General features: G+C 38.2%; 1 protein-coding gene across 1 annotated transcript in view; it reads left to right on the plus strand.

Annotated features, from left to right (window-relative positions):
• The first annotated feature begins 904 nt into the window (after nucleotides 1-904).
• LOC149959833 (uncharacterized) overlaps nucleotides 905-22,549 on the plus strand; it is a 140,706-nt gene continuing 119,061 nt past the window's right edge. Inside the window, exon 1 of the mRNA XM_090166538.1 lies at nucleotides 905-1,660. Within this exon, the coding sequence (XP_090022664.1) occupies nucleotides 1,024-1,660 (637 nt within the window). The 5' untranslated portion in view covers nucleotides 905-1,023. The remainder of the gene's footprint in view (nucleotides 1,661-22,549) is intronic.

Here is a 22,549-nt window from a genome sequence, read left to right on the forward strand (position 1 = left end):
GGCATTATAAGTCGCTAGATGACTTGGGCCTAAGGTGGTGCCAAGGGTATTAGCCTAGCTGATTATTATTAAAATTATTATTATTATTTACCATGGATAAAACGCCAAATGGTGTGAAATTAATTTTAGAAAAAGCCCATAGGCTCCATTCTATTCAGTTCTGTCGCGAGGAGCAACAAACACAGCACCACACAAAAGGAGAACGTAACCCGTCAAAAGTCATGCATTTTCATTGGTTAGACGCTTTAGCGCCTGCTGCTGTCGGAAGGGGAAAATCCGGAAATTGTCTTCCCCCTTTCCGTAAAACGTTCAGCGTAAAGGCTCGTCCAATGAAATTTGTACACAGTACTGCCTTAGCGTGTTTAAAGGCTAGCTGCGTTCTCCGTGTGTCTGTATCAGTGTCAAAAAAGATTGGGTAAGAAAATTAGCATTAAAACAATATTAAATGTCATACTTATAGTTTATTACGTTACTTATGCTATTACACATTCGCCAAATTGAAGCCGAGACAATCGCTTAAAATTGAGTAATTAGTTTTAATAAATGCCACTCGGGCGACAGTGGAAATGAGAGATTTGTAGCAATAGCGAGACGGCGCAGCGAGAAAGCGACGAGGGCTCGGAACAGAGCCGGGGTTCCCCGTCCCTCTCTCCCTCTCCATCGGCGACTGTTGCCATGTGCGAGTTCCTTCTCTTCTGTTTTCAATGTCAAAACGCGGAAGCGCTCGCCAGACTGGAGAGAAAGGCTTTCCCCGTCGACGGCGTCGCCAGACAACGCGTTCCTCTTTTTTCGCTAGAGGTCATTTCCCACGTGCTGCTACGTACGAGCGCAGCGCCGTCGGCGGAGGAAATCTTCGACACGAGAGAAACTCGTTCGTCACAACGTTACTTCGTTTTCCCCGAATCAGATGCGCTCGAGGTATCGAGTGCGATAGAGAAAGTGTTAAGCCCGTAGGCCTTGGTCGAAAAAAGCAGCCTACGACGGTGCTCGTCGACGGCGCGTCCGTAAAAATTTTCTCGTAGCATGAGTCGAGATTCTACTTGCTCCTCCGGGCCCTTATCGTTGGTGATAGGGCCGAAAAACGGGTCGTCCGCTTCAGCCGGCGAAGCCTCCGGTTCGAAGAGAGCCGCTTCCGGCGCAGTCACGACGAACAGCCGCTCGCCTAAATGCGCCCGTTGCCGAAATCACGGCATGAAAACCGCCGTCAAGGGACACAAGAGATTTTGCCCCAAAGCGGATTGCCGTTGCGAAAAGTGCGAATTAATCGTCGAGCGACAGCGTGTGATGGCCATGCAAGTCGCCCTGAAAAGGCAACAAGCGGCCAACGAGGCCAGGGAAAAACAAATAGCTCTTAACCCTGACAGGGTAAACGGCCTGACGTCCGTCAGACCACCTCTTGTTTCTGCAGTGCCGACGGCATTTAGAAGAGTCCCGCACGGGGACTCGACCGAACTGATTCCTTATCATCAGCAGCGGTTGGCGGTGCCCAGGCCCAGCTCCGCCACGATTTGGGCTCCGCACGGCGGACATTCTAGCTCCAGTACTACTAGTAGCACTAGAGATCTAGTTATTCCCGCCAATAACCAAGAACTGTGTTTTCAAAAACCTAGCAGCAAATCGTTGCCACGCTCCGGACCTTCGGCGTTTAGGAGTATCTCGCGTAAGTTCACTTTTACCTTTTTTCTGTTTTCGCTTCCTTTGGAATCTCGCGCTGTAAATTGTACTTTGTAGACGATTAAGGAAGTAGTCCAAAGCTACATTTAGAATTGTATTTAGGATAGTAAAACGCTTTTAATTGCTCAGACAGTTTAGGAAGTAGTCTGAAGATAAATTTTAAAATATAATTAGGCTAGTAAAACGGTTTCAAATGCTCAGACAGTTTAGGAAGTAGTCTGAAGATAAATTTTAAAATATAATTAGGCTAGTAAAACGGTTTCAAATGCTCAGACAGTTTAGGAAGTAGTCTGAAGATAAATTTTAAAATATATTTAGGGAAGTAAAACGGTTTCAAATGCTCAGACAGTTTAGTAAGTAGTCTGAAGATAAATTTTAAAATATAATTAGGCTAGTTAAACGGTTTCAAATGCTCAGACAGTTTAGGAAGTAGTCTGAAGATAAATTTTAAAATATAATTAGGCTAGTAGAACGGTTTCAAATGCTCAGACAGTTTAGTAAGTAGTCTGAAGGTAAATTTTAAAATATATTTAGGCTAGTAAAACGGTTTCAAATGCTCAGACAGTTTAGGAAGTAGTCTGAAGGTAAATTTTAAATTATATTTAGGGAAGTAAAACGGTTTCAAATATCAAGACAGTTTCATACTTCAAATTGATCGATCTTAAAGTGACGCGTTTTAGGCATAGGATATAGGGACTAAGTCATTTTTCAAAAGCAAAATAGTGTTGTACTATTACTATGGATGAAATACTTTCACTTACAAGAATTTCAGCGATATTTAATATTGGCGAAGGTCAATATCTAGATTATCGAAATGGAAATTCTAAAAAATTACCATTTAGAGTTCAAACAGTAGTATAATGACATTTTAACACGCACCTTCCATTTTCTGTTATTTTGCACAAGTAATTTCTCGTGCGTCACTGTTTGGGGAGGGGGAACGTACTGTAGTATAATGAAGTAGCATTCTGTAACCGCCATTTGGGGGGTAAATGTTTTCTCTATGGGGAAAATAGCTTTGAGTAAAACACTATTAAGCACAGGGTAAGGAACTTATAATTTACAATCTTCCGTTACCGGTTGATAGTTTAATAATAGTCCACTACACTATTATTATTATTAAGTAGACCTGAAAATATTTCTTTTGTCTGTTTATGTGCACGATTAACATAAAAATTAAACATTTATGTGTAAATACTCAGCTTTAAAATATTTTATTTTGCACTAATTAGTTGACTTCGAATAAAATGTTTCTTTGATATTAAATTTAAACCGCATCCATAATTAAAATTGGATCGACCTATATGAGATATATCCTTGTGGTCCTCCAAGGCAGGACTGCCCCGTGTGGCTCTAAAGCTCGTTGTACCCTCGTCCGGGCTCTAAGGCCTAAAATAAGCGCTTAGTCCCCTGGTCCAATAAATCCTATGAAATCGTATATTTTTAAGCATCCCCTTTTGGTTACCTACTGCCATCAACAATCAAACAACAAAGTTTTGTAATAATTATTACTTTTTAAAGCTGAAATTTGTTTATAATATCCTTATCATATGGTTATGCAAAAATTTAAAGAGTTGTAGAGGGTTAGTTGAGAAGTATGCCTGTTTTTAAGATTTTTCTACGATAAGTTAAAAGAGCGCCAGAGAGCTTCAAAGAGAGGCCTACCAGCTGCAACAAGCAGCAGAGATTTTAAATACTGTTTAAGTTTACCTTTTTACGCTGGTTAATTCGATTTATTTACAAAGTTCTTTTCACCTATCACACGAGCCCAAACCTTAATGCTCGCGTTTCCCTGCTGCTTGGCTTTGGGGTTGTTGTAGCCTACTTCCAGGGGTAGTAGGCCACACTTTGAAGCTCTCGGGCGCTCTTTTAACGATGTTATTTTAAACTTTTAATATTTTTTATGTTACTTCATACCATACGATTTTCAAACTTATTGATTTGCATATCGTCGTATACGAAATATTGTAAAATCCTTATCAAGAATACTTTGAGAGAAACAATTACAATGTAGACATTTTATCGACTGTCATCCGTTGTACTCCGGCCAGTATTTCTTTTTTTGTATTCGGGATTGTAACGCGTGGGACAATTCAGTCCGCTCGTCCATCTGATTAATCAGGGCGTGATATGTGTAACCGCCACGCCAACAGGGTGAATCGTGGGGACAGGGGTGGGACACCCGTAGCGGAAGTATTCCGACCACCCGTTGGGGGATTGGTGGTCGTCCTCACACGGCCATCCACAAACTCTGCCTCCCGGACTCTTGGGATTATAGGAGTGAGCCACTACTCTCGGCTACTCCGGAAAGTAGACGCGAAAAATGTACGCCTTCAAGCTGCGCGAGTAGGCGGTTGCTCCGGTTTTCTATGAAAGCGTTGTCTACATGTTTTTCTAACTATTTCGACAGGCCTACTTTTAAGCAGTGATGGGCATTTTTTGAAAATTCAATCTCAGCTCACAAGCCGCTCATACTAACCTATAATATATTCTTATCTTACGCTCTTTTCAAGAACAGTTTAGATAGTGTATCTCTCTCATATCCGCTCATATCAAACGCGTTTTCTGATAGCTCATTTTCAAATTGAATACCAGTAAAGCTCTCTCGCGCTCAGCTCAAAGAAAATGTTATAAATAAAGCTCGTCTCATCAAACAGGTCAACGAACGTAGAAAACTCCATCAGTTCTTTAAAAACCACTGAAAACCTGAACTAATCCCATCATGTTACTTACATAATCAACAAATATCAATCCCAGAGCTACCAAAGTAATATACAATTCAGAAAAAAATCTACTTAAAAACGTAGATATTTTAGCCCAAAATAGACGCTTTTAGGCTAATTGTCATTCGCTCGTCTCAGTTTGTCGTGATTTTAAGTTTGAAAGGTGTAGCTCGGGTACTCTCCTTGTACAGGGTTCATACAAACATGGAAATCAGTGAAAACCTGGAAATATCAGTGAAATTTATTTTCAGCAAAAACGTCAGGGAAAATGAAAAATTTCCTGAAAAATCCGGGAAATCAGGGAAAATAATTATGAGAACTCCAAATTATGTGCAATTTGTTTTAGTATTACTGAAATTATTACTTAGTATTGAATTCATAGGTTCAATCTTGACTATATTATATTAGAAAGTGTAACAGTATTGCTTTTAACATTTTAGAGACCCGTATTGTTTTAAAAAGTACGCCTGGAAAATATTCAAAACTACTTTGGAAAACCTGGAAATATCAGGGAAAATGGTTTTTGAAATATTTTATGAACCGTGTTGTAAGTGCAATGCTCAATCTATGTCTTAGTGCAGCGCTCATCTGTAAGGTCCGCTCACCTTTCGGTCGAAATAGACACTCCTCTCTTCCTCTCATTTAATCCAGCTCGAATTATGGTTCTCGATCGTCTTACTCATTAATAATTAAATATAGAGACAGCTCCGCTCTTCTGCTCTCAATTATTTGAAAGTTATCGCTCCTTCCAACTCCAATCGCAACAAAAAACTCTAAAATGAGGGGAGCTCGCCCATCAATGCTTTTTAGACGATTATATATATATAATAATAATAATCGGCTCAGGGTTGGCTGATTTAAATCAACTTGATTATAATAATGATTTAAATCAATAATTTTTTTCAAAAAAATCATTGATTTAAATACATTTTTATATAGTATTTTTGAAAAAGAAAAAACCTCGCCAATTGCTATAATTTAGGTTTAAATATAATCTTTCTTGTACTTCCCCCTAATGTTGCATTGGATTCTACCTGTGGCTGGGGATTACGCTGAATTTATTTTGTGAAGTACCAAAATAGGTTTTAAAAAATAAACTTCTATATGATTATTAGCTTAAATTTAATAAATTCATTATACATATTAGTCTTTAAAAATTAAAAACATATTTGTTTTAGGTAAAATTATGATACTAAATTATTTAAATCTTTGAAATTTTAATTAAAATCAAATAAATCCAAAAAAATCAATAAAAATCCGATTTAGATAAAAAAAAAACGATTTATTTGATTTTTTTTAATAAAAAAATTGCCAACCCTGAATCAGCTAGGCTAATACCCTTGGCAGCACCTTAGGCCTAAGTCATCAAGCGACATTTAAAGCCATTAGTTCAGGTGGCCGGGTTACAACGCGTAGGAGGGTGCTGGTGTTTATAATATAGTCGTACTCTCCAAGCAAAAACAAATGGTCGTTTTCATACAGTTTTGGTTGAACTTAGCTTTTCCCCAACCCAAGGCTAAATATTCTAACCAATGAGAGACCGAGCAGACCGGGCGAATGCAACATCACACCACATGTTTCTAGAGTACATTTTTAAGAAGTAAACATTTCGGAATTTTCCATGGCCTTCATTTGATGGCTTGGCAATCTAGAAAAACAAACGGTAATTCGAATTATCGACTATTTGATCACAAAAAACGAAAAATGGTGAACATATTTCAAGTATATTTGTTTCGACTTTCAACTAACTACACTGATTTTTAGTAAACTACGAATTGAATGTTTTCTATAAATTCCTAGCTAAACAGGCCAAACACTTACTTTAGTAAAACTTGTGAACTATTTTTATTTTGGTTTTAAAATTGCTGTTTATGCTTATTCCTATTTGATGGGTATTGATCGGAAGCTTCACCCATGAAGTCTATTTTCAAAATATGGCGATAGTATATTCCAAAATATAGTAAGTTCATAACTGAACCATTTACAAAGTCAATGAGGTATTTAATTAACTATTTATAATGGTTTGTATCAAACAATAACCGTTAAATGAGTAGAATTTTAATCAAAAATCCCCTATTTATCCAGACAACTTGGTTGGCAGATTTGCCAGATAATACTTTTTTGAGCATCCCTGGTACATGTAAAATTGGGCTATAGACTCTTAAACGCACCTCCCCAATAGATCGCCATTACCTTGCAGTCTACGGGGAGGGTGATGAAAAAACCGGTTTCGGGGGGATGAAATTTCTGCGGTAGAGGGCTGGCTCGTCGGTTGCCTGTACGATAATGGCGGCGCCCAGTAAACGTTTCTAAAAAGAGTGTATACACAAAAGTAAATAACCACCTAAGTAGTAACTATTTAGTTTTATCTGCAATTGTTCAAATTATAATCTGGATAATTTGTGCCGTATTCATTCTCCTAGGGATATTTTATTTTTTATAAATCCAATTTTATCTTTCTAATATTGCTTTATTATGTTAGTCTTTCACCGATTAAGCAGAGTGCTTTAACTTGGACATCATCTCGCAAAAGCGCGAGTAGGATCTGATCTCTGTCTTCCAAGGCCCCATCTATTGGGAGTCCCTGCGATTGTTGCAACGATCAATAATAATATTTTTAATCGCATCTTTTTTTATTTCGTTAATATTTTATTTCCAGCGAAGCGTATGGAGATTCTTCCATTGGTCAGTCACATTTCTTTTCGGCGCGCCACGCCGCCACCGACGTTTCTTCGGCGCGACACCGTACTATTTTCCTATTTTCTAATAAAATCCAAGGGCTCTTACTCTAGTCATTATAATTATTGTTCAATGAATGATTTCTAGCAGAAATTCTGTGAAAGAGTAAAAGAAATATATTTTAGTTTCTGGTCTCTCTTGGTGTATTTACTGTATTATATTTTTTTACATTGTTTGTGGGCCTTTTTAATGATTTCGCTGCAGTGGTGGATACAGAAAAACTCCAAGGGGGTGCTAAATGACCTTTTGAGATACGAGTGTAATAACATAAAATCAAATCACATACAAATCTTAAGTCTAAGTTGACACGAAGTACGCTGAAGCTACGCGAAGAGTACACCGAGAAGACACCAAGAGAACGCCGAATTAAGTCAGTTAGTTTTTAACGGGTAAACTGCTGGTTGATAGTAGACATCGGAGGAGGCTATTTGACGGGCGATCTAGTAACTAGGAAAACGTTATGTTTTCGGGTGCCAAAATGTCTCTCCGAAAGACTATCGTCTTAAAACAAAAGTGAGGCAGGCGGTGAATTTCAAAGCATTTTGCTTCAGTTTTCAAAGATTCGCCAAAATGATAACAGTTCTACGAAATTACTCTAGAAATAAACTTTTCTTTACACGTCACATTTTTGAAAAAATATTGATTCGTGAAGCTACAGCAAAGTGGAGGCAGGCGAATATTTGTGATAATAGACAACAGTTTCGCCGATGGTTTCAGAATTTAAATAACTCTTTAAAGCGAGAACCACGTTTCGAATGGCCACCAGATCAGCTAATTCAGTTCTTAAATCACAGATATCTAAAAAAATCTGTTAGTCAGATTAGATTTTTTTATTCCCAACAATCGGAAATCTAATTTCAAATTGTATTGGCCATTTAGGATTTTTACACTTATTTAAAACTTAATTATTAAATTATATATATAATATACATTATATTATTAAATTATATATATAATATACATTATATTATTAAATTATATATAATATACATTATATTATAAAATTAAATACAATATACATTATATTATTAAATTACATATAATTTACATTATATTATTAAATTACATTATATTATTACATTATATATATAATATACATTATATTATTAAATTATATATAATATACATTATATTATTAAATTATATATAATTTACATTATATTATTAAATTATATATATAATATACATTATGTTATTAAATTATATATAATATACATTATATTATTAAATTATATATAATATACATTATATTATTAAATTATATATAAAATATACGTAATTATATCATAAGATATAATATGTTAGTGGTTATTTACTCTTTGGATGATTGCGGCATTGCGATTCGGTTATTTTTAAGGATTCCCATTAACTTATTTATGTCTTAACATTTCAACGTATAAATTATAAATGAAAAATAGTAACATCACAAAGCGTAAGAAGACTCTATCAAACCTTTTCGGTTATCCTATAATTCCTTTATTTTCCTGATATTTTGAAACATAAAATCCTAACATTCCATTTTTGGTCCCACATTTCCGGTATTTTTTGCATTTTGGTTAAATAGATATTTATTTCGGTATTTGCGTCTCGAGGTGGTTTCTTACGAGATTCGCTGACTAGTCAAAGAAACCAACTACAATCCATACTCAAGTCAAACCAAGTAAACTATAGGTTCGACATTATTTCCTTGTTTTAATTTTTCCAAATGCAAAAACAGCGAGATGGCGAGCGTTGACGCAAAATTTAAAAAAAATTCGGTTAGGCCTAAATCAACTCGTCCTTGTCGACGAAAAAATCTATGTTAGCCCTAACCACCTCCAACTTTGATGTCTCGCGCATCTCTCGCGCTACAGTGGCCATCTCATTCGTTGACGTTTCTGTGTTAACCTATGAGCAAAAGATGTGTATGACGTGAGCGCCCCTAGCGGATTATTATTTTTAGTATAGTTTTTACATTGAAGACAATATAACAACCGAGCGTGGCGCTGAACTCCTACACATTATAATACAGTTTATAGGGGGAAAATCCTTGCTCGCGGAATTTCGACGAATGTGTTGGCCGCTGTAGGGCGAACATCGCGTGATCAAAGTTGGCCGTGCCCTAACGAAAGTACTGACCGTCTTTTGCAAAGCTGCAAACCAGCCCTTTACAAGGACCATGTAATTAGTATCTTGCTCGTCCAGGCTCCATGTACTGTAATTTTGCTATTTTTATCATGATATGATTACAAAACGTCAATTACACCCCAAATTTGAAATAACGCTACAAGCTGCAACGCCATATGGTTTTTTGAAATTACGCTGTTGTCTAGGCAACGGGGTCCAGATCAAGATGATTTTTTTCAAAATGCAAAATACTTTCTCCATAACTCAAAATACCAAATGCATTTTGAAAATTGGTTTTTCACTTTTTCTAAATGCAAAATGGATTTTGCAGCTCAAAATAAAATACAAAATGAATTCCAAATGCAAAATGTTTTTACCATAGAAATCTCATAGGTAACTAGAATGCTGCCGCCTACGGCCGAGCTTGACGCCAGTTCGCCTTGAACCTTCAGCCAATGAGAGGCCGTAGAGTGGTTCCGCCGAGGAGGATAATAATCCTCCTTGGATCCGCTACTATAGCGGGAGATAGGTGACGTCATTCTCTCTGGTGACATTAAATTCTTGGCAGAACCACTCTTTGAGCTCTGATTGGCTGAGATCTGGCTATCGTCTGCCACGGCGTTTGGCCCATTCGCCAGTTACACGGCAGCATTCTAGTTACCTATGAGATTTCTATGGTTTTTACAAATGCACTCTGTTTACTTTTAATTATTTATATTTTAACAATTAATTACTATTATTATTAATCAGTAATTAATAATAATTACGTCGAGATTTCAAAACCATCCTCGAAGCCAGTGTGTGAAATAAAGCGGAGGCACTGTACGAATGTTCGTCTGCTTCTGAGTGAGTGAGTAACTGAGTATCGCCATCTATGATTACTTGGGAGCAAATAGCAGACGAATTTTCTCTGCATGAGCCGCGATGATGGTAGCAGAGTAAAAAAAATTTCAAAATGTTTTTCCACATATCAAACCCACAAAATGAAAAATGGAAAATAGTTTCCTAGAATCTCAAAATGTAAAACCATTTTGCATTTTCAAAATACATTTTGAACAACCCTAAAATGCCAGATATAGTTTCAAGAAATTTAGGTTGCACGGGCCTCTATTATTACGTAAGCAACGATTTGAATGTAAATGTTAAATCAGCGAGGACTTTTTCCTGCCTGGTTAAATCTCGTACGAAATAGCGTGCACATCCCACACTACCCCGGATATGAAACTTCACCGTATGGCGTCGGCGCTGAGGGAACCCTGATGTTTAAATATGCTGAATTAATATCTACATTTACAGTTACCGCCGCCAGAAAGTAGTTTAGGAGGAGCTTATTGTAAGAGCATTCGGGGGATTGGGATCAACACTAAAAAATCGCCTCAAAAGTAATTCTGAATACATACATTATATTATGCTCAAACCGAAGCCAAAATTCAGTCCTCCGCTAAACAATCTTTAAAATTGGCGTCGAAATCCGGTTTGCCACCGAATTATAAATGGACCATTCAGGGTTTTAAGTAAGTAAGTAATCGGCTAGGCTAATACCCAAGGCACCACCTTAGGCCTAAGTCATCAAGCGACTTTTGAAGCCATTAATTCAGGTGGTCGGGTTAACCGATAAGTAGAAGTTACATTCGGGGACGCATCTTATCGCCATTGCCGGAACTAACCGGCCTTTTTATAAAGCCGAAAGCCAGGCTAATTTTAGCCGAGTTGCTAAATATTTAGTTTCTTGGTTAAATCTCTCTCGAATAATTTAGGCGCGCTCAAGAACGCTTCCATCGCGGCCGTCGACGACGAGAGGTACCGCTTGCTTTTTGCCGTGGAATGCGCTGCCTTGGACGGTAGCCATCTTCGTAACCAACTCTTCTCGCTCTTTCTTTCTTGTTCCAAAGTTCGGCGATTTTTGTTTTGACCGCTCTCGTCACCTGAAATAGATCCGCCCGGAGACAACGAGAGCTTTTCAATTTGGCCTACTGCTTAGGCGATCGTTATTTTATGACACGTTTGATTGGATCGCGTCCAATTTGTCCGGGATTTTCCCCTCCGTTGTTTCCTTTCACAACGTATCCGTTTTAAATCCTATTTGCATGAGTCCACATTTTTCGAAAATTTTATTCGTTAAATTCGCAACCAGTGTTGCCAGATTGTTGGAAATTTCCCATATTGTGTAAATTTTTGCGGTCCATTTTTGGTTCTGTGGGGAAAAAAGGTATTTTTTTTTCAAAAACGTTGATTTTGTAAGAATTTTACTAGATCAGTGTATTTTCGTGAAACTTGGGTTTTATTAATAATATGAGCGAGTGCCCCCTAATACTACAATCAAATCAATGCATAAGCCTAACAACCAAAATGTTTAAACATTGTAATCTCAATAAAATTAATTTTAAAAAGTTAATTTTTCAAACATTTTTAAAATTATGGCATGTTTTCCGTTGAGTTTTCGTTGGGGGCGTGGCTAAATAGGGCTGTGGGAATTTGTGGGAAATTTACTATCCAGCAATGGGAATTTCAACTTTCAAACATTGGCAACACTAAACGCAACGAACATGTCCTACGAAATTCCGCGCGTAAATCGTACAAAGAAATTACTCGTCATTGTTAAAAAAAACAACTTACCTACTACAATAATGTACGTCAATTTACGTTAATAAAGGTATTTCGTATGAATATTGTCATTTAGTTTCGTCTAATCTATAGAATTTATACGAAAATTGTTAGATTTAAATATTTAAAGCTAAGCCTCGGTCACAAAAACTAGCCGTTCTTCAAAACGTATTCGCGACCGAAACGAGTCGAGGTGGTGTAACGCCGCTAGCTTCTCCGGGGTTGCCCTACAGACTAATTTAAAATTCATAAGAACATTTATTCTTAAATAAACTCATAAAAAAAATAAGCAAGCGATGCAAAAATTATATTAAAATGCAAGTATCATTATTTATAAAGTCAAATTTTAGAATAACGATGAGGAAAAACTAATAGCGTCTGCTTTAGCCGCTACCTATCTACGTTTCAATGGTGAACCAAAGAGGGCGTAGTGATAGTTTTCGCTCGCGAATAGCCAACAAAATCCTTTTGCGTCTAACACATTATCCATTAACACGGAGCAATTTGGTTTGTGAGTATTGCGACCTGTGTTTACCAAAAATGTTTTGCTTGTGTGACTTAACCTTTAGTATATAACTTAAGCGTCAATTTGGTGTTATCGTTCTGCTTAATGGAAGACTTTATAATGATGATAAACCGGGTTGGCTGGTTTAAACCAGTGTGGGTTAAACTATGGTTTAAACCAAGTGATTTTTTTTAAAACCAATGGTTTTTTTAATAATTTGGTTTTTTTAGTCAACTAAAAATTATTCCAAAATGTTTGTTCATTTTCTTACCGAAATGATTACATATCTAAAACATTTACAAATTGACAATATTCCGTATATTTTCAATACCTTCCTATAAATTCGTGAAGTGTTTCTCCTGTAGTATATATCCCGAAAACATTCCGTCGTCGTGTAACCTTCTTCATACCAGGGGCGTAGGAACGTTCTAGAAGTTGGAGGGGCAAAGAGAAACGAAAAGGAGTCTGGAGAATGGTTTTGAGTTTTTAATGGAGTGTAGCTTCTCCCAATGCATGTGTACTTTTTGTAAAGTAAATTGGCGGGAAAAGACTGAAATTTAAACACAGTTAAGGTTCTTTATATGCTTTTAAAATGAGAATTTGAGCCTTTTGAATATTTCAACTCACCAAAATGTTGGAGGGAACAATAACATTAGTTGCCCTTCCCAGAAAAATTCTAGGGAGGGGTATTGCCCCCACCCCTGCCCCTCCCGGTTCCTACGCCCCTGCTTCATCCTATATTTCACTTTATTTTATCTACTGTTTTTCGATAAGAATCCTTATTTTTGGCTTTAAAGCTTTTTTTCTTGATAAATTGATTATTATATTGAGTTCAGCGGTAATGTAAGCTTAATCTTCATTAAATTAAATTATTAATTAAAAATTAAATTAAATTGAGTTTGCTCTGAATTGATATTGCTAGAGAACCTACGCTCATAAATTTTCATAAATACAATGAAGTAAAATAGAGGTTTTAAATCAATAATATTAAACAAAATAACTCGAGTTAAATCAGACAATTGCAATAATCAGGATTTCTAAGTCAAGAACTCTGTCCAGTTGAAATTTCTTGATCAGATTTCGATAATCCGGAATCGAGGGGTCGGACACTTGCCATAACTTTGTACGGGATTTCGTAGAGATTTTGGCGATTTTATCATTATTTTTTGAAGTGATTTTGGGATTTCAATGTTAATTTACCATAGATAGAGTTAAAAGATTTTGCGATTTTAGACAAAGTGTACGGGATTTTGGTAAATGTCCGACCCCTCGTCCGGAATTCCATGTCACCTTGATTGAACAATCCATATTCCAAAGTCTAAAATTTCCACATATTCGATTCCTGCCTGAGGGGTTATAAATCTTCGGTTTGAAACGCATTCACCATTCCTTGAGAATAAATTATTTTTCCCTGAGTGGAAGTTTACAGGGAAATGATTTATTTGCCGGCCAAATCGGTGGATACTTAATGATGAAATAAACGTTTTTGGTAATGTAATACCAGTTTTTCATATTCTCAGTTACTCTCCCAAGATCTCAAAACAAATCGCGAGTAATTATGTAAATTACGCTGTCTAACTGACGCTTTTGCAAAATTGAGCGTTTTCATTTGGAAAGAAACCAAAACGAATAGTTTTTAGACCTTGAAAATAATATAGAATATCCACGCGTATTCCGTATTTGGCGTAATTATGATAATTAGGGGTATCGGTATTTCGTCTAATAAATCAACTATACTTGCCAAATACTTTATATCCTAACTAATTATAATATTACTGATTGTCGGTAGAGTTAGATAATTTAAAATAAACAAAATTTCCAAGGTAGCTTTCTCCATAGTTTAAGTTCTGGTTACTATTCTTACTAAAGAATTGAAACTTTTGTTTACTAATATAACAGATACTAAATAGTAACCAACCAAATTCCTCCTCTGTGAGCACTTGAATTCAATTGCTAGTTTAATTCTTCCCTTATAACATCCAAGGCCTATCTTTATATTTTACAAGAGCCCCAAATCCTATACTAAATAAAAGTTAGCGAAAAGTTTAGGGGATAACTTTAAAATGCCTCAACACTCTACTGAAACTTATCAGAAGGATCAGTTGCAACTGAGAGGGAGCCTATAAATTTAACATTTGCGGAGTTAACACTATTTTTGAGATTTAAGGAAATGAGAAGACCCCTAAAATCATCGCTACCACTAAGCCAACACCGTTTTGAGATTTGAGGAAATGAAAAGACCCGTAAAATCATCGCTACCACTAGGCCAACACCGTTTTGAGATTTGAGGGAATAAAAAGACCCCTAAAATCATCGCTACCACTAAGCCAACACCGTTTTGAGATTTGAGGGAATAAAAAGACCCCTAAAATCATCGCTACCACTAGGCCAACACCGTTTTGAGATTTGAGGGAATAAAAAGACCCCTTAAATCTGTAACGACAAATATTAGCCCTTTCATAATAAGTGTACTATTAACTTTTGGTGGCATTGATTCTGGGAATTCCAAGTACCTTCTTGGCGGGCGCGCTGGTCGCGTAGGCCTTGAGGAGATATGGCGTTCCCATTGTCAATGCCAGTGTTGACGTTTCGCAAGGGTCAGGACCCCCTGGCCAGAGCCCGGCCCTCGTGTTTCGTTTATTTTTGAGGATGCTCGCTTCTCTTTCCTTGGGATTAGTGGGTTTTTCCTAATCGTTTTAAAAACTTCCAATATAGTGGTTTCCCCTTCACCCTTTTTTTCTAAGAATCCAAAAAAGGAGGGTTGCCATGATTGTACTTGCAAAATATTTTATCACGTGCGCGTATGGTGCTCGGTAAATTTCCGATGTTTTTGGTGCGCGCATTCTGGAGGGTACTATGACGTAGGTCAGGACCGTTGGCAGAAATAATACGGTCGAGTTTTAAAAAAAAGGAAGGCAGAAGTTGACGAGATCGGGATACGCGAGTCACGCTCTATGAAACGCTCTATGAAACGCTCTATGAAACGACTTCGCAATTAAAAACGTTAAGCCCGAGTGTATGCGGCAACGAGACCGGCGGTGATCCGGTCGTCAACGACATCAACCGAGGGAACCGAGCCACCGAGCCGAGGGAGCCCACCCATCAAGCCCAGGCAACCAGGAAGCATGGCCTTCGGGATGACCAACGATGCTACATTGGATTTCCAGACTATTTAAGTATCGAACTTTCATTTAATCATCCTGTCGTTAGATTCTACCCTCACGCGTAATGGCCATAAGGTCAGGTAATTATTGTTACCGAACATTAATTGCGTAATGCATTTTAGAATGTTAAGACTCGAGATATGCCTCGTTCTATAATTTTTAATTCAAAGTTAGTTATTTTGTTAATCATTTAGTGGTGGCCACCTATTTCTCTTTTATTTTCAAGTGTGTTATAATTCTCATGATTTCATTAAACGTACTCTACTTTGGCAACCTTCTAAACTCTGGTTTTTCTTATTATTTTTAATCCGTTAATAATTCCCCTAGACAACGATTTCCTTTAATTTTAATACCGCTAACCCCGAAAGTTAAGCGAGCAAGCCCGGAACCATTATTTTAAATGTGGAGGTCAAGATACGCGAATAAGCTTATTGAGCCTAACGTGCTCTCTTTTACATACCCGTCTTATTGGGCCTAATGCCCACCTTTTACGGACCGAATAGGCTTATTCATGTTGTTAAGTTAGAATAATTAATAATTCCTCTACAAATCATCGCTACCACTAAGCCAACACCGTTTCGAGATTTGAGGGAATAAAAAGACCCCTAAAATCATCGCTACCACTAAGCCAACACCGTTTTGAGATTTGAGGGAATAAAAAGACCCCTAAAATCATCGCTACCACTAGGCCAACACCGTTTTGAGATTTGAGGGAATAAAAAGACCCCTTAAATCATCGCTACCACTAGGCCAACACCGTTTTGAGATTTGAGGGAATAAAAAGACCCCTTAAATCATCGCTACCACTAGGCCAACACCGTTTTGAGATTTGAGGGAATAAAAAGACCCCTAAAATCATCGCTACCACTAAGCCAACACCGTTTTGAGATTTGAGGGAATAAAAAGACCCCTTAAATCATCGCTACCACTAGGCCAACACCGTTTTGAGATTTGAGGGAATAAAAAGACCCCTAAAATCATCGCTACCACTAGGCCAACACCGTTTTGAGATTTGAGGGAATAAAAAGACCCCTAAAATCATCGCTACCACTAGGCCATTACCGTTTTGAGATTTGAGGGAATAAAAAGACCCCTTAAATCATCGCTACCACTAGGCCAACACCGTTTTGAGATTTGAGGGAATAAAAAGACCCCTAAAATCATCGCTACCACTAAGCCAACACCGTTTTGAGATTTGAGGGAATAAAAAGACCCCTTAAATCATCGCTACCACTAGGCCAACACCGTTTTGAGATTTGAGGGAATAAAAAGACCCCTAAAATCATCGCTACCACTAGGCCATTACCGTTTTGAGATTTGAGGGAATAAAAAGACCCCTTAAATCATCGCTACCACTAGGCCAACACCGTTTTGAGATTTGAGGGAATAAAAAGACCCCTAAAATCATCGCTACCACTAGGCCAACACCGTTTTGAGATTTGAGGGAATAAAAAGACCCCTAAAATCATCGCTACCACTAGGCCAACACCGTTTTGAGATTTGAGGGAATAAAAAGACCCCTAAAATCATCGCTACCACTAGGCCAACACCGTTTTGAGATTTGAGGGAATAAAAAGACCCCTAAAATCATCGCTACCACTAAGCCAACACCGTTTTGAGATTTGAGGGAATAAAAAGACCCCTTAAATCATCGCTACCACTAGGCCAACACCGTTTTGAGATTTGAGGGAATAAAAAGACCCCTAAAATCATCGCTACCACTAAGCCAACACCGTTTTGAGATTTGAGGGAATAAAAAGACCCCTAAAATCATCGCTACCACTAGGCCATTACCGTTTTGAGATTTGAGGGAATAAAAAGACCCCTAAAATCATCGCTACCACTAGGCCAACACCGTTTTGAGATTTGAGGGAATAAAAAGACCCCTAAAATCATCGCTACCACTAAGCCAACACCGTTTTGAGATTTGAGGGAATAAAAAGACCCCTAAAATCATCGCTACCACTAGGCCAACACCGTTTTGAGATTTGAGGGAATAAAAAGACCCCTAAAATCATCGCTACCACTAAGCCAACACCGTTTTGAGATTTGAGGGAATAAAAAGACCCCTTAAATCATCGCTACCACTAGGCCAACACCGTTTTGAGATTTGAGGGAATAAAAAGACCCCTAAAATCATCGCTACCACTAGGCCAACACCGTTTTGAGATTTGAGGGAATAAAAAGACCCCTAAAATCATCGCTACCACTAGGCCAACACCGTTTTGAGATTTGAGGGAATAAAAAGACCCCTAAAATCATCGCTACCACTAAGCCAACACCGTTTTGAGATTTGAGGGAATAAAAAGACCCCTTAAATCATCGCTACCACTAGGCCAACACCGTTTTGAGATTTGAGGGAATAAAAAGACCCCTAAAATCATCGCTACCACTAGGCCAACACCGTTTTGAGATTTGAGGGAATAAAAAGACCCCTAAAATCATCGCTACCACTAGGCCATTACCGTTTTGAGATTTGAGGGAATAAAAAGACCCCTTAAATCATCGCTACCACTAGGCCAACACCGTTTTGAGATTTGAGGGAATAAAAAGACCCCTAAAATCATCGCTACCACTAAGCCAACACCGTTTTGAGATTTGAGGGAATAAAAAGACCCCTAAAATCATCGCTACCACTAGGCCAACACCGTTTTGAGATTTGAGGGAATAAAAAGACCCCTAAAATCATCGCTACCACTAAGCCAACACCGTTTTGAGATTTGAGGGAATAAAAAGACCCCTTAAATCATCGCTACCACTAGGCCAACACCGTTTTGAGATTTGAGGGAATAAAAAGACCCCTAAAATCATCGCTACCACTAGGCCAACACCGTTTTGAGATTTGAGGGAATAAAAAGACCCCTTAAATCATCGCTACCACTAGGCCAACACCGTTTTGAGATTTGAGGAAATGAAAAGACCCCTAAAATCATCGCTACCACTAGGACAACACCGTTTTGAGATTTGAGGGAATAAAAAGACCCCTAAAATCATCGCTACCACTAGGCCAACACCGTTTTGAGATTTGAGGGAATAAAAAGACCCCTAAAATCATCGCTACCACTAGGCCAACACCGTTTTGAGATTTGAGGGAATGAAAAGACCCCTAAAATCATCGCTACCACTAGGACAACACCGTTTTGAGATTTGAGGGAATAAAAAGACCCCTAAAATCATCGCTACCACTAGGCCAACACCGTTTTTGAGATTTGACGGAATAAAAAGACCCCTAAAATCATCGCTACCACTAGGCCAACACCGTTTTGAGATTTGAGGAAATGAAAAGACCCCTAAAATCATCGCTACCACTAGGACAACACCGTTTTGAGATTTGAGGAAATGAAAAGACCCGTAAAATCATGCTACCACTAGGCCAAACCGTTTTGAGATTTGAGGGAATAAAAAGACCCCTAAAATCATCGCTACCACTAGGCCAACACCGTTTTGAGATTTGAGGAAATGAAAAGACCCCTAAAATCATCGCTACCACTAGGCGAACACCGTTTTGAGATTTGAGGAAATGAAAAGACCCCTAAAATCATCGCTACCACTAGGCGAACACCGTTTTGAGATTTGAGGAAATGAAAAGACCCCTAAAATCATCGCTACCACTAGGCCAACACCGTTTTGAGATTTGAGGGAATAAAAAGACCCCTAAAATCATCGCTACCACTAGGCGAACACCGTTTTGAGATTTAAGGAAATGAGAAGACCACTGAAATCATCGCTACCACTAGGCCAACACCGTTTTGAGATTTGAGGAAATGAAAAGACCCCTAAAATCATCGCTACCACTAGGCCAACACCGTTTTGAGATTTGAGGAAATGAAAAGACCCCTAAAATCATCGCTACCACTAGGACAACACCGTTTTGAGATTTGAGGAAATGAAAAGACCCGTAAAATCATCGCTACCACTAGGCGAACACCGTTTTGAGATTTGAGGAAATGAAAAGACCCGTAAAATCATCGCTACCACTAGGACAACACCGTTTTGAGATTTGAGGGAATAAAAAGACCCCTAAAATCATCGCTACCACTAGGCGAACACCGTTTTGAGATTGAAGGAAATGAGAAGACCCCTGAAATCATCGCTACCACTAGGCGAACACCGTTTTTGAGATTTGAGGAAATGAAAAGACCCCTAAAATCATCGCTACCACTAGGCGAACACCGTTTTGAGATTTGAGGAAATGAAAAGACCCGTAAAATCATCGCTACCACTAGGCCAACACCGTTTTGAGATTTGAGGGAATAAAAAGACCCCTAAAATCATCGCTACCACTAGGCGAACACCGTTTTGAGATTTAAGGAAATGAGAAGACCACTGAAATCATCGCTACCACTAGGCCAACACCGTTTTGAGATTTGAGGAAATGAAAAGACCCCTAAAATCATCGCTACCACTAGGCAAACACCGTTTTGAGATTTGAGGAAATGAAAAGACCCCTAAAATCATCGCTACCACTAGGCGAACACCGTTTTTGAGATTTGAAAAATTGAAAACATTTCTTTAATGTGTTTTGTCAAACTTTAGTTCCTTATATATAAACCTTTTATACTGCTATTTTGGTTTAAACAGTAATACTTTTTTTCCGTGAGACCACCGTAAAGTACTGCAGTTATTTGTTTTATTATTATCCCTCTATCACGAGTGCATCGTTACAAAACATTATTTATCTTTCATTTCACGAAATAACCTTGGGGAAAAACTGTGAAAACCTAAAGTAGTATGTGTTACGGAATATCTTTATTTCTCATTACCCAAATGTTTTATTAGCTAAGGCTTAATAAGTGAATAGGTGTGGAGTTGGTGGGGTGGCGGAGTGGTTAGCACTTTCGCCTCGCAGCATGAGGAGCCGGAAACGATTCCAGCTTTTGGCACTGGATGAAAACCCGGAACCACTCCTTCTCCCCCCACTAGCTGAAGGGGCTTTACCCCGAGGTCTTCGGTTTCCCCTTTCCATAAAAACTTGTTGAGGTTAAAGGTAATAGTTAGTTTAGGGAGCTGTTGGTTCGCGTGGCTTGAAGGGCTTGCCACCACCCTCCGACGTATGGTAACCAGGGCTGGACAAAATCATATTTTTTTTAGTAGTCAGCCTGACTAGTGAGCCTCCTTCATTAATTAATTTTAGTAGTCACTGACTAGTGGGGGTAAAAAGGGGGGCATAAAAACGAGAAACTTGTACATTCAACATTTTTCTTTATCCGTCAGAATTAAAATAAGAGTTTAGTATCACTTGAGTTACATGATGTGATTTTTTTAAATAAAATGTTATTGATGAATTATTTATGAATATTTAGGTAAATTTTTCACTAGTCAAGTTGACTAGTGAGTCCCCAGATTTCTATTAATTTTAGTAGTCACTAGTCAGAGGATTTATTTTAGTAGTCAAATGCCGTGACTAGTCCAACCCTGATGATAACCCGGCCACCTGTTAAAGTCGAAAGATGACTTGGGCCTAAGGTGGTGCCTTGTTTATTAGCCTAGCCAAGAATGTATTTATTTATACTCAGGGAGAATGAACATGTTGAGATTATTTTTAGCGTTTCTCCAATTCCACCCGTTGGGCCCCCCGGTATGCTCTTCCTATTTAATAAAATCAAATAATACTGCAATCTCATTGGTTCTTAAAAATTACGTTTTTCGACGCGATTAACGCTGCATGCTGCGAAGACGCAAAAAATAAGACCGCCTCCCCCCCCCCCTTAGCGTGACGGGGTTAGAGCCTCAACGTGACCGTCGATTGTCTCGACATATTAATTCTCCCTGAGTATAAATAAATACATTCTTGGCCTAGCTGATTATTATAATTCTTAGCTCTGGTGAAAACTATCTCTAGTCTAAATGAAAAAAGTTAAATTGTCCAATTCGTCCATAAAAACATGATAAACATATTCAGTCGCCTCAACAGGCTTTTTGAAGCAAAGGGTGTTCACTCTCGAATCGAAGTTCCTTCATTTTTCTCCCACGTCAGTGGTATGGCCTAAAAGTGCGGTTTTTACAAACAATCAATACGGATTTGTGTGTATTAGTTTCACGTACTGTGTTTATTTCTCGTACTGTGTTTATTTCTCGTACTGTGTTTATTTCTCGTACGGTGTTTATTTTCAAAACTTTCAGCTAGGAGCAACAAACACAACACCCCACACAAGGAGAACGCAACCCGTCAAAAGTCATGCATTTTCTTGCAAACAATTTTCATTGGCTAGACGCTTTAGCGCCTGCTGCCGTCGGAAGGGAAAAATCAGAAATTGTCTTCCCCACCGCCCGTAAAACGTTCAGCGTAAAGGCTCGTGACGCTCGTCCAATGAAATTCGTACACAACCCTTCGTTAGCGTGTTTAAAGGCTAGCTGCGTTCTCCTTGTGTTTGTTGCTCCCTGTTGCGGATAATAACCCGTTCATGAAAAAATGGACAACCATAATTTTACTTAGCACAACTAGCACAAGCTCAATTTTATTTTCAAAAGCACAACTTAAAATTATTTTTACTCAGCACATAAATTATCACTCCGCTCAGTTCAAGCTCCTTTCTTCAACTGGGATTTCATTGCAATGATAAAAGGGGTGATTAACTTAACAAGTTTTTATGGAAGGGGAAACCGAAGAACTCGGGTGAAAACCCCTTTAACCAGTGGGGAGATAACTCGCAAACTCAACGCGGAAAGAGTGGTTCCGAGTTTTCACCCAGTGCCAAAAGCTGGGACCGAACGCGGCTCCTCTAGCTGCGAGGCGAAAGTGCTAACCACTCGGCCACCCCAATTAGTAATAATTTTAAAATACAATTTACGTGATTTTTTAATTAACGCTATTTTGAAACTTTTATATTAAGTTGAACAAGTATTTTCATTTCTTCTTAACCGACGAAAATGGAAATAGATATGTCAAAGACCTCCACTTCGGTGTACATAGCTTTTGATATATTCATTCAATGAGCAATAAGAATTCACGCTCACCTTGCTAGTTAGCGGAATGCCGGAGAAACAGTTGCCAAGAGAGCGGCGCGGCGTTCAAAGAAATACAGTCGCCTTAT

Source organism: Leiobunum rupestre, chromosome 2 (genome assembly GCF_980474605.1).
Source record: "Leiobunum rupestre chromosome 2, qqLeiRupe1.1.hap1, whole genome shotgun sequence".
NCBI classification, from domain to species: Eukaryota; Metazoa; Arthropoda; class Arachnida; order Opiliones; family Sclerosomatidae; genus Leiobunum; species Leiobunum rupestre.